Raw genomic sequence first — 13,056 nt, 5'->3', positions numbered from 1 at the left:
CCCGCCCCTTCCGAATGGAACGCGGCCACCTACCCCTCCGGGCCAACCCCTTAAAGGACCCTCACCCATTTTCCAAATCCCCGGAGCCCCTCTCATCCTATCCCCTCCGCCTCGAGCTGTTTCTTTCTTTCCCTTTACCCCTCAGCCATTCCTTAAAGGGCCAAGAACTACAACACCAACCCAAGAAGTACCCCTCCACCCCGTCGCGGGGAGAACCTGAGGTCACCCGGCTCTTGCGGGCCGGCCCGGCTCCAGGCGTCTACGCTTGTCCCACTAATGGTCTGGTCCCTCCGGCCGCAGGGCGGATGGGAGGACTTCGATCCTGCCCGGGACGTGCCTCCGCCAAGGCCGGGTCCATTAGCGCCCCCACCGCATCCTGCCTTCCTTCCCCCAGTCTCCGCCGGGGAACCGAGGACGGGTCGTCCTTGGGGCGCAGGGCCCAGGCCTTTCCCCGGCTCCCGGCCAGCTCGCTTGTGCCTGCACCTGCCCATTTCCCTGTCTTATCCATTAAGGCCCATTCAGGTTTAATTGCCCGTCCTGAGCCTAGGATTCCTACTGCGCCGTCTTCCAGACGCCCGGGCCCTGGAGCTGGCAAGTCTGTCGCCTCCCCCATAAAGTCTGTTCGCACCTTGTAAATCCCTTTGAGGCCCTGGGATGAAAGGCGAGAGGCCCCAGGGGCTCCTACCCCCGTCCTCTCTGGCCTGTGGAGTTTTCTCTGTGGCTACAGAGGTGGCAGGCTACATGCTGGGGCTCCAGGACTCCGGGCCTCCCGGGACAGATTAGACTCTGAGCTGAAGAGATACGAGGGAGCCCAGGAGGATAGCTCCGGGAGCCCACACTGAACAGATGGCTCTGCTGGGACCTGGCCTCACCTTCTGGTGGCTCCTGGGCCAGAAAGCCTCAGGATACAAACTGGGCTGTGCCCCAAATATTGGAAGGTCAGAATGAGTCAGGGGCTTAGCCGAAGTCTGGACTCGGGCTCGGTCCGGATTCGGACTGAGTTCTGGGCTCTACCCTGGTCAGAGATTCAAACTGGAACTGGGGTTCAGCCCAGGTCAGCACGACAGTTGGGTTCGGGTCTCAGACTAGGGTCGGAAGCGTAGCAATCCCAGTCAGGAGTTGGGAACTCAAACTAGAGTCTAGGGTCTAATCTAGGTAGGGTCAAGACTCAATCCAGGTCAGAGTCTCGGTCAGAAAGTAGGGATCAGTCTGAGATCAGCTCTCATCCTCAGGTCAGTGGGCTCAGCCTGGGGTCATAGGTCATCTTTGGGTCAAGATGTGTCCTGGATCCAGTGGACCAAAGAGGCTAGGCGAACAGGACAGGCCTCAGCAGATGCGCCTATTTACGAAGAGCCTGTGTTCTGGACCTGAGCCACGTTCCGGGGCTAAGAAGGGGAAATCCGTCCTTAGGGATACTGGGAAATGTAGTTATTTTCATGCCTTGTTGGGCTAGCTGCTCCTGCTGCATTCTGGAAAATGTAGTCCTGGATCGATCTGTCAGTTAAAAGCAATTCCGTTTCACGGGGGCCTGATATCAGCCCATCATAATTGGTTAAATGCCCTGTTCATCAAATTACATCAGAGACCATCCTTCTGGCGATTGGTGGCTGTGAGGGCGGAGTTAAATTGCATAAGCACTCCCATTCGAAGGCGGTACAGTCCATCTACTGTCGTATTGGCGGGGGGCTTACGAGGAGACGATCGTTGATTGGTTGTGAGGGCTGGGAAAAGCCGAAAAGGCGGGCCCCACTGTGCGGCGATTGGCTTACGCGTAGGCGGGTCTGAGGGCGTCAGAGACGGTGTCAGAGGAGGCGGTGGCTCCAGAGATGGCAGGGAGCGAGAGGAGGGGGCTCGCCCGCGGGAGCCCCGGGGAGTGGGGGTCAGGGCTTCTTCTTCTCCTGCTGCTGCTGGGCGGTTGCTCCGGACGCATCCACCGCCTGACGCTGAAGGTGAGGCCCGCCGTGCGGTGGTCCGGGGCGAGAGGGGGGTGCGGCTTTGTCCTGTAGAGGCCCCCAGCTTGGAGTGGTCTCGTCCATCCTCCCCTGCTCCTTCTGCAGAATGAAGGGCCCCGGCGCCCCCCGTTTCCAGGCCTGAAATGGCCTCGTCCAATCCCCCTCGATGGTCCCGGTGGAATTGCCTGGCCGGCTGAGCTGGGGTCGTGCCCCACCCATTGGGGGCGGGGCTTCACCTCCGGGAACCCCACCCCACACACGCGCTGTGGCGTTGTTGTTGTTAGGTGTCATGGAGTCCGCTCCGACTCAGCGATTCTATAGGACAGAGTAGAACTGTCCCATAGGGTTTCCGAGAAGCGGCTGGAGGATTTGAACTGTCAACCTTTTGGTTAGCAGCCGAGCTCTACTCACACTCTTAAAAAAAAAAAAAAATGAACCGTGGTGGTGGAGTCGATTGGGACTCATAGCGACCCTATAGGACAGAGTAGAACTGCCCCATAGAGTTTCCAAGGAGCGCCTGGTGGATTCCAACTGCCAACCGTTTGGTTAGCAGCCATAGCACTTATCCACTACGCTACCAGGGTTACCCCACACTCTTAACCGTTTAAATTCTTGGGATCACTTTGGGGGCACCTAGGGAGCATTAGGGTCCCTATGTTGGAGGGAGCCTTAGGGTCGCTATGAGTCGAAATCGACTCGACCGAGACAGGTTTAGGGAGCCTTGGGGCTGTAGAGGGGCCTCTAGGAGGTCTGGAGTCGGGTTTTCTGGGGATTAATTGGGATTTTGACGTTCAGTTGAAATCAAAACATTTTCCCGGGAGGTGAGGGTCAGGCACTCGGGATCCATCTAGTGGGTGGACGTGCAGGTACCCCAGGGTTTATCTTCCGGATTCCCGGAACAGTGGCCAGAGGGCCCGAGGGCACCCTGTCCCTGCCTGGCACTGATCTGGGGCCACACCCTATAGGACAGTGTAGAACTGCCCCATAAGGTTTCCTAGGCTCTAGTCTTTTCAGGAAAAGGAGCCCTGGTGGCGCTGTGGTTAAGCTCTCAGCTGCTAATGGAAAAGTCAGCTGTTTGAACCCACCAGCTGCTGCACAGGAGAACGATGTGGCAGTCTGCTTCCATAAGATTACAGCCTTGGAAACCCTGTGGGGCAGTACTCCTCCGTCCTACAGGGTTGCTATGAGTTGGCGTCGGCTGGATGGCAATGAGCTCAGATTGGTTTGGTTTGGTAATCTTTACAGGAGATCTCCAGACCTTTCTCCATCAGAGCCAGTGGGTAGGTTTGAGCCGCCAACCTTTTTAGTTAGCAGCCGGGCACTTAACCACTGTGCCAGCAAGGCTCCTTATCACCCTTTGGATCTATATTATAGGAGGGGGTTCCAGGTGGTGACTGAAACCCTTGGGGTAGCATCGTGCTGTGCCAGGGCTCTGGGGCTGGGCTTCAGGGCAGGGGGCGTCTGAGCCACCTGTGCCTCCTTGGTCTCTGGCAGGGGGAGAAGCGAGCAGATATCCAGCTGAACAGCTTTGGCTTCTACACCAATGGCTCCCTGGAAGTAGATCTGAGCCTCCTTTGGCTGGGCCACCAGAAGATAGAAGAGAAGACCCCGCTGGTGAGGGGTGTGGGCACATGAACACCGGAGGTCCCCCCTTCTGGGTCCGCTTCCCAGCTCTGCCACACCCATGTGACCTTGAGCCAGTCCCCTGGCCCCTCTGAGCCCCAGTTCCTCATCTGTAACATGTTGTTGTTAGGTGCCATCGAGTCCGTTCTGACTCATAGTAACCCCATGTACAACAGAACGAAACAGCGCCCAGTCCTGCGCCATCCTCACAGTTGTTGCTAGGCTTGAGCCCATTGTTGCGGCCACTGTGTTAATCCATCTCGTTGAGGGCCTTCCTCTTTTTTGCTGGCCTTCTACTTCACCCAGCATGATGTCCCTCTCCAAGGACTGGTCTCTCTGTAACATGGGGATAATGATATCTCCTGGGATAGGTGCTAGGCACTATTCGTAAGAGTTGAACAAGACACCCCCAGTTCTTACAGTCAAAATGAATTAACAGACACCCCCAGTTCTTACAGTCAAAATGAATTAACAGACACCCCCAGTTCTTACAGTCAAAATGAATGAACAGACACCCCCAGTTCTTACAGTCAAAATGAATGAACAGACACCCCCAGTTCTTACAGTCAAAATGAATGAACAGACACCCCCAGTTCTTACAGTCAAAATGAATGAACAGACACCCCCAGTTCTTACAGTCAAAATGAATTAACAGACACCCCCAGTTCTTACAGTCAGAATGAATGAACAGACACCCCCAGTTCTTACAGTCAGAATGAATGAACAGACACCCCCAGTTCTTACAGTCAGAATGAATGAACAGACACCCCCAGTTCTTACAGTCAAAATGAATGAACAGACACCCCCAGTTCTTACAGTCAAAATGAATTAACAGACACCCCCAGTTCTTACAGTCAGAATGAATGAACAGACACCCCCAGTTCTTACAGTCAGAATGAATGAACAGACACCCCCAGTTCTTACAGTCAGAATGAATGAACAGACACCCCCAGTTCTTACAGTCACAATGAATGAACAGACACCCCCAGTTCTTACAGTCAGAATGAATGAACAGACACCCCCAGTTCTTACAGTCAAAATGAATGAACAGACACCCCCAGTTCTTACAGTCAGAATGAATGAACAGACACCCCCAGTTCTTACAGTCAGAATGAATGAACAGACACCCCCAGTTCTTACAGTCACAATGAATGAACAGACACCCCCAGTTCTTACAGTCACAATGAATGAACAGACACCCCCAGTTCTTACAGTCAAAATGAATGAACAGACACCCCCAGTTCTTACAGTCACAATGAATGAACAGACACCCCCAGTTCTTACAGTCAGAATGAATGAACAGACACCCCCAGTTCTTACAGTCACAATGAATGAACAGACACCCCCAGTTCTTACAGTCAGAATGAATGAACAGACACCCCCAGTTCTTACAGTCAGAATGAATGAACAGACACCCCCAGTTCTTACAGTCACAATGAATGAACAGTACCCGTTGCCGTTGAGTCAGTTCTGATTCATGACAAGCCGCGTGTGTCAGAGCAGAACTGTGCTCCATAGGGTTTTCAGTGGCTGCTTTTTCAGAAGTAGACCTCCAGGCTTTTCTTCCCAGGCACCTCTGGGTGGACTTGAACCTCTGACCTTTCAGTTAGCAGGCAAGTGTCTTGTTTACACCACCCAGGGACTCCAGTCAAAATGAATTCCTAGCATTTATAGAACACCCACTAAATCACCAGATACCACGCAAAGCAATTTCCAGGTTCTCCCCACGCCCGCCCCCCAAGAGCCAGGGTTGCCATGAAAATTCTCTGAACTCAAGTCTACAGGTATGGACACAGGGTCAGAGTCACCCAGACTCAGATGCCTTCCATTCGACTCTGACTCACAATGACCCCATGTGTGTCAGAGTAGAACTGTGCTCTGTAGGGTTTTCAGTGGCTGATTTTTTGGATGTAGATCACCAGGCCTTTCTTCCGAGGTGCCTCTGGGTGGACTCGAACTGCCAACCTTTCAGTTAGCAGCCGAGCACATTAACCTTTGCACCACACAAGACCTTTGCTGACCTGGAAATGACAGACCCTAGACTCAAATCCAGATGTGCTGGATTCTAGAACTGAGGCCACAGGCCACCCACATTTTAAATGAGGGACAAACAAGGTGGGCTAGATCCAGAGGACCAGGGGAGGTCTCCCTGAGAAAGTGACATCCACATTGAGTCTTGAGGTCACTTTCAGGGTACCTAGTTAAAGGAAGGAAGAGAATGGGGGTGGGGGTGGGCTGTTGGAAAATTCCGCAAGAGAACGTAGGACCTGGTACATAGTAGGCGCTTGATAACGTAGGTGGGCTGCCATTTCTATTGCGCCTGGCGGGGGTGGCTGGGGACCTGGGCTGGAGCCCCTCACACCCTCCCCTTTCCTTTTACCTGCCAGGTGGGCTTCAGCCTGACCCGGGTTCGATCTGGCAGTGTTCTGTCCTACTCTGTGAGTGGAGGGAGTGGGAAGAAAGTGGGGCCGGGGCGGGGGGAGGGCTGGGGTTTATCTGCCTTCTGTATCTGGAACCCAAAGACCCCAGTTCTTTCCCAGAGGCAGGAGGCAGCAGACCCTTCCTGGTGCGGGTGGGTGGGGAAGGAGGCAAGGCTGACTCCACAAAAGGAGTAACCCAAGCTCCCTTTTCCCACTCCCCAGCCCCAGGACCCTAACGACTGTCCCCTCCAGAAAAATAGCAGCAACCTCCAGGTCCTCTTTCTCATCAACACCAAGGATCTGCAGTGAGTTGTGCGGCAGGGGCTCACTACATACCCATCACCCATGTTTCCCTGGGTGTGATACCCACATCTCCCTGGTGTCGGGGAACCAAAAGCCAACTGCAAAGAATCCTGACACCCGTAGTGGGAACACCATTCCCTCTGTTATTTCGCCACCAAGCCATCTGATTCTGGGAAGGAGGAAGAGAGAAGGGGGGTACTCAAGGAGCACTGGGGTCTCACAGCAGAAGCCTGGGACACAGAGGGTCGTTGTGAGAATAACAACAACTATTAACACTTATTGAATGCTTCATATGCACCAGGTAGGGACCTGTGAGCTTCACCTGTATTAAGTCATTTATTCCCTCTATCATTATTATCCCCATTCTTCAGATGAAAAAACTGAGGGCCCAGAACTGGAATTCAGTTCCAGGCTGCCTGGCACCAGGGTCCAATGATATCATGTTGCCTCTCCCTCCATAAAATGTTCTTTTTAAAGAATGCACTTAAGTTGAACGAGTGAGTCGATGGAACAGGAAATGACAATCTCTAGAGCAGCCCCCTCAAGAATGTGGCAGCCGTCTTGGTGGGAGGCTCAATGGTCAAGATCAAGAGGTGAAAGTTTGCTATCACTGGTGCTGTCCCCCAGGGAGGAGACCCAGAGGGCCCAAGGGGTCATTGAGTCCTTTGGCACAGGTTGCGTGCCTGCCCCCAGCCTCCCAGACTCCTCCGCTCCACCCCCTCGCCTCCCGACAGGGTCCAGGTGCGAAAGTGTGGGTACCAGAAGAAACTATTCATCTCTCCCGGGCTCCTCCCTGAGGGGCCCTCCAACCCAGGGCTCCCAAAGCCAGGGCCCTCCGCCACCCCCAAGGTGGACAGTGGTGAGTCACAGACAGTGGTGAGTCACACTAGCCATGAGGGCAGGGAGGGGCTACTGGGCAGGGCTGCTCCATGTCCCCACTCCCGCCCCCACCCCCCGGTCTCCCTGCTGTCCCTCTCTTTGTCCATCTCTGAATTCATTCACTATCCTCACCTGGCCTGGTCTCATTCCAAAAGGGCCCCCTACAATCAACAAGGATGGGCCAGCACCTTCCACGGTGTCTCAAGGAAGCCAGCAGGTTTGGACACGCCAGGGCAGGAGGGCTTATGGGGACCCAGGTCCAGGAACAGCTGAAGGATGCTGAATGGAGGCGCTCTGTCCCCTCAGGGCCCCAGCGGGAAGGACAAGGAGCTGGTCCTGGGCCTGAGCCGTTGCAACAACTCCTACAACTTCAGTGTGAGTGTCCACAGTGCCTGCACCCCGCCCACCCCCCAAGAGCAGGTAACCCACGCCGAGGGCTCTTTTCCTCTCCCCTACCCAGTTCCATGTGGTGATCGGCTCCAGGGCTGAGGAAGGTCAATACAACCTCAACTTCCACAACTGCTACAACTTGATGCCAGGACGGGAGCAGCCATTTGACATGTCGGTGAGCAGACGGGCAGGGAGGGAGTCGGCTGACTGGGCCAGGTACCCCGTGCCCAGCCGCTAGTTGCCATTGAGTTCACTCCGACTCACGGAGGCCCCACGTGTGTCAGTAGGACTGTGTTCCCCAGGGTTTTCAATGGCTGATTTTTTGGAACCAGATCACCAGGCCCTTCTTCTGAGGCACCTCTGGGTGGACTAGAAACTTCAACCTTTTGGTTAGCAGCCAAGCTCGTTAACCATTAGCACCTCCCAGGGACTCCCATCCCAAGTTTGTTGTCGTTGTGTGCCTTCGAGTTGATTGCGACTCGTGGTGACCCCATGTGACAGAGGAGAACTGCCCCGTAGGGTTTCCTGGGCTATAATAGCCTTTACGGGAGGAGCAGATCACCAGGTCTTTCCTCCTGCAGAGCAGCTGGTAGGTTTGAACCGCCAGCCTTTCAGTTAGCAGGTGAGTGCTCAACCGTCACACCACAGGAGCTCCTTACTCTGGGCTTCGCTCCCTGAAATCCTGGCAATGCCATGAAGTAGACATCGTTATCCCCATTTGGGAGGTGGGAAAACGGCCCAGTTAGAAAGTGGGAGAGCTGGTGACTCACTCTCACAGCTCTCCAAGCCCAGAGCAGGGGCCATGAGACCACCACCACCTACTCCCCCTCCCAGGTGATGATCCGGGAGAAGAACCCCGAGGGCTTCCTGTCGGCTGCAGAAATCCCCCTTTTCAAGCTCTACCTGGTCATGTCCGCTTGCTTCCTGGCCGCAGGCATCTTCTGGGTGTCAGTCCTCTGCAGGAACGGGTAATGCCCTTGCCCCTGGGGGTCCCCACCTCCCCTCGCAGGCCCTCCCACCCTGCCCCCTGCTCATGCTTCTCCCACCCCCGCCTGGCAGGTACAACGTCTTCAAGATCCACTGGCTCATGGCAGCCCTGGCTTTCACCAAGAGCATCTCCCTCCTCTTCCACAGCGTGAGGCCTGGGCGTGACACGGAGTGGGGAGGTGGGCTGGGGCTTCAGGGCCAAGAGGAAGAGACCCCTCCATCTGACTGTCCACATGTCTGACTGTCCACAGGTCCATTTTATCATCTGTTCCTGTCTCATTGTGGCCAACTGCCCATCCAGTCATCTGTCTGTCCTTCCACCCAGCTATGACTGTCCATCCATTATTCCAGCTCTGACTCCATCCTTTGGTCCAACTGTCCACCTAGTCATCTGTCTGTCCTTCCGTCCAACTATGACTGTCCATCCATTGTTCTGGCTGTGACTGTCCATTTTTCAGTACTCTGCCATCTTTCTGCTTATAACCTTCTGTTTCCTGAACGTTCTAACTTACCAAGCTTAGTGTTTACTGAACTTCCTGCCAGTGATTACACACGTCCCTGTACTACCACCACCCACCCGGTTGTAACCCCCATCCATCCGCCCACCCACCCATCCCTCCCTCTGACGATCCATCTCTCCGTTCACCCCCAGGTCAACTACTACTTCATCAACAGCCAGGGCCACCCCATCGAAGGCCTCGCTGTCATGCACTACATCACACACCTGTGAGTACTGTTCCCTCAAGAGTGGGCAGGTGTGTGGGCAGCAGGCAGGGCCAGGCTTCCCATCTCATCACCACCCGCCCTCGACCCCCTCAGGCTGAAGGGCGCCCTCCTTTTCATCACCATCGCTCTGATCGGCTCTGGCTGGGCCTTTGTCAAGTACGTCCTGTCAGACAAGGAGAAGAAGATCTTCGGAATTGTGATCCCCCTGCAGGTACGTAGTGGGGCCCTGGCTGGGGGGGTGGGCAGAACCCGGGTGGTGCCCACCCACGGCCCTGGCCCCGCAGGTCCTGGCCAACGTGGCCTACATTGTCATTGAGTCCCGTGAGGAGGGCGCCAGCGACTACAAGCTCTGGAAGGAGATCCTTTTCCTGGTGGACCTCATCTGCTGTGGTGCCATCCTCTTCCCCGTCGTCTGGTGAGGCCGTAGGAGGGTGAGCAGGGTGGCTGGAACCCCCACCCCGTAGGTGTGGAGGGGTCAGCGTGACGGCATCCTGTGCCCCCCAGGTCCATCCGGCACCTCCAAGACGCGTCTGGCACAGACGGGAAGGGTGAGGCCCAACTACTGGGGCCTCTGCACCCTGGCCCCCTTCCCATTCCAGGCTTTCTTTCTGCCCCCACATGCCCCTCCTGGCCCTTCTGCTCCTGGACACCTGCATCAGCCCCTCTACCCCCTTCGACACCTCTGTCCATCTTCTGTGGCCCCCTGGGCACCCCTGTCCTGCCTCCTTGGGCACCTCCATCCTACTTCCCTGGGCACCTCCATCACCCCCTCTGTCCCCCTTGACCACCTCTGTCTGGCCCCTCTGCCCGCTTGGTTGCCCTCTCTGGCCACTCCTTAGTGCCTCTGTCCCCTTGGATCCCCCTGTAGACTTTCTGCCCCTGGACACCCTCCCAGATGTCCTGTCTTTCTCCTCCTGTTGCTAACCCCTTTGTTGTGGCTTCCGACTTCTTCCCTGACCCCACTCTCTGCCCTCCCCCAGTGGCAGTGAGCCTGGCCAAGCTGAAGCTGTTCCGGCATTACTATGTCATGGTAGGAGCCCTGCTCAGGCTTGACCAGGGGGCGGGAGGGGGGGCGGGGCAGTGAGGACAGGGATCATGGCCACCCTAGCCCCTCCATTTGCCATCCCCTCTGCCCTCAACCCCCAGGCTCCCACTCCAACCCCAGCCCCACAGTCTGGGTGGTCCCATGGTCCAGGGGGTCCCACAGTCCAGGTGGTGATGCCATGGTCCTGGAGGCCCCACAGTCAGGAGGTCCCAGGGTTGGGGAGGTTCCACAGTTGGGGTAGTCCCATAGTTGGTGAGGTCCCACAGTCTGGAGAACCCACAGTTGGAGGGTCCTATGGTCAGGGAGGTTCCATGGTCCAGGAGATTCTACAGTTGGAGTGGTCCCTTGGTCTGGGGTCCCACAGTTGGGGTGGTGCCACAGTCTAGGGTCCCATGTTCGGGGTGGTGCCATGGTCTAGGGTCCCATGGTCAGGGTTGTACCATGGTCTAGGGTCTCGCGGTCGGGGTGGTGCCACGGTCTGCAGTCCCACGGTTGGGGTGGTCCCATGGTCTAGGGACCCACGGTCAGGGTGGTGCCATGGTCTATAGCCCCACGGTCAGGGTAGTGCCACGGTCTATGGTCCCACAGTCAGGGTGATGCCACGGGCTACAGTCCCACGGTCAGGGTGGTGCCATGGTCTACGGTCCCACGGTCTGGTGGCTCTCTGCCCGCAGGTGGTCTGTTACATCTACTTCACACGCATTATCGCCATCCTGCTGAGGGTGGCCGTGCCCTTCCAGTGGCAGTGGCTGTACCAGGTAACCAGGGAGCCCCAGGGCAGGGGGAGGGGGTGGAGGTGCAGACCAGGGGGTGGCTGACACACGGCCCTGCCCCTTCATCCCCAGCTGCTGGTGGAGGGCTCCACGCTGGCCTTCTTTGTGCTCACGGGCTACAAGTTCCAGCCCACAGGGGACAACCCGTACCTGCAGCTGCCCCAGGAGGATGAGGAGGACGTGCAGATGGAGCAAGTGTGAGCGGAGGGCTCTGGAGCAGGAGGGGACGGGACAGCACGCGAGTGGGACCTAGGCAGTTCTGGAAGGGGTTAGGCAGGTGGGGGCCTGGGATTGTGTGGGTGGAGCCAAGGGGGCCCTGGGGTCGTGAGTGGAGCTGGGGCAACTTTGAGGGTGGGGCCAGGGCGGCTCTGGAGGTGGGGTGGGGGTTGCTGCAGCTCTGGGGGCAAGGCCAGGGCAGCTCCACCGGGGTAAGTGGGCAGATCTGGGGGTGGGAAGGTAGGTCAGAGCGTCTCTGTGGGTGGGGTGGGAGTTGGTGGGGGTGGGGGTGGGCCGGCCACCCCCTCAGCTCGTGGACCGCCCCCTCCTGGTCTGTTTCCAGAATGACTGACTCCGGGTTCCGGGAAGGTCTGTCAAAAGTCAACAAAGCCGGCGGGCGGGAGCTGTTGTGACGGGCTCCCAGTTGGCCAGCCTCCCCTTCTCCCACATTCCCGCCTGCTGACCCCGCAGAGTGCGGGGGAGGAGGGGCCTGTGTCGACGCTGTTGCGTTGCTCCACTCGGCTCCACCCGGCTCACAGAGCCCCAGAAGCAGACGGAAGCCCTCCTCTCCCCCGCAAGGATCGGCCCCCTTCCCTCACCTGGGACCAACCCCACTTCCAACTTACCGCTGTAAAATAAAGACCAGTCTGTTTTGCTACCCGTTTCTTGCCTTTGTGGGGGTCGAGGTCTAAGGCACCGAGGTCGCGTTTACAATTTAGAAACCTGTATTCGTTGGGGGGCTGGGGGGCGTGGAGCCCTGGTGGCACTAACCTTTGGTTAGCTAAGGCTGCTAAGCAAAAGGTCGGCAGTTTGAATCCACAAGCCGCTCCTTGGAAACCCTATGGGGCAGTTCTACTCTGACCTACAGGGTTGCTATGAGTCAGAACTGACTGGACCACAACAGGTATGACTTTTTTTTTTTCTTTTAATTCTCTGGGAGAGGAGGCCAGTGTCCACGTCTTCATACATTCCATAAATGTTAATTGAGCAAGGCCATGCGTGTGCCAGGCCAAGTACCAGGTGCTGGGGACACAGCTGTGACCAAGACAGGCTGGGTCCCAGCTCTCAAGGGGTTCACCCTCCCTGGGGTGGTGGCAGAGAGAGGGGCATGTCCTCAGGTGATTCCATCACAGTGCCCTCTGAGCCACGGTGGGGTCTGCAAGGGTCCCTGATCCCGCATGGGAGGTCAGGGAAGACAGCAAAGGCCGGAAGTGAGGAAAAAATAGTGATCTCCAGACCCACAGTGTCTGAGACTAAAGAGCAAAAATAAGAAAAAAAAAAAAACAGTTGTCAGTGGGGTCCACTCCAGCTCTTAGTGACCCTGTGTGCATCAGAGTAGAACTGTGCTACATAGATGTCTTAGTCATCTAGTGCTGCGTAACAGAAATACCACAAGTGGATGGCTTTAACAAAGAGACATTTATTCTCTCACGTTCTAGTAGGTTACAAGTCCAAATTCAGGGCATCAGCTTTGGGGGAAGGCTTTCTCTTGTCGGCTCTGGAGGAAGGTCATTGTCCTCAATCTCCCCCTGGTCAAGGAGCTTCTCAGGCACAGGGATCCCGTATCCAAAGGACGCGCTCTGCTCCTGGTACTGCTTTCTTGGTGGTATGAGGTCCCCAACTCTGCTTGCTTCCTTTTCCTTTTATCTCCTGAGAGATAGAAGGTGGTGCAGGCCACACCCCAGGGAAATTCTCTTTACCTTGGATCAGGGAGGTGATCTGAGTAAGGGTGTTACAATCCC

The 13,056-nt window shown here is 56.4% G+C and overlaps 1 protein-coding gene across 1 annotated transcript; it reads left to right on the top strand.

Annotated features, from left to right (window-relative positions):
• The first annotated feature begins 1,801 nt into the window (after window positions 1–1,801).
• GPR108 (G protein-coupled receptor 108) lies at window positions 1,802–11,989 on the top strand. Its single transcript, XM_064280409.1, has 18 exons — window positions 1,802–1,949; window positions 3,447–3,566; window positions 5,963–6,013; window positions 6,218–6,300; window positions 7,033–7,157; window positions 7,333–7,394; window positions 7,484–7,552; window positions 7,638–7,742; window positions 8,402–8,535; window positions 8,627–8,702; window positions 9,207–9,280; window positions 9,374–9,491; window positions 9,565–9,695; window positions 9,785–9,828; window positions 10,261–10,310; window positions 11,000–11,083; window positions 11,171–11,295; window positions 11,658–11,989. The coding sequence occupies exons 1-18, from the start codon at window positions 1,827–1,829 to the stop codon at window positions 11,725–11,727; spliced, it is 1,644 nt and encodes a 547-aa protein (XP_064136479.1). The 5' UTR covers window positions 1,802–1,826; the 3' UTR covers window positions 11,728–11,989.
• The last annotated feature ends 1,067 nt before the right edge of the window (window positions 11,990–13,056 follow it).

Source organism: Loxodonta africana, chromosome 3, assembly GCF_030014295.1.
Source record: "Loxodonta africana isolate mLoxAfr1 chromosome 3, mLoxAfr1.hap2, whole genome shotgun sequence".
In the NCBI taxonomy this organism is placed as follows: Eukaryota; Metazoa; Chordata; class Mammalia; order Proboscidea; family Elephantidae; genus Loxodonta; species Loxodonta africana.
The sequence above is the reverse complement of the archived record's forward strand: the minus strand, read 5'-3'. Positions and strand labels throughout refer to the sequence as shown.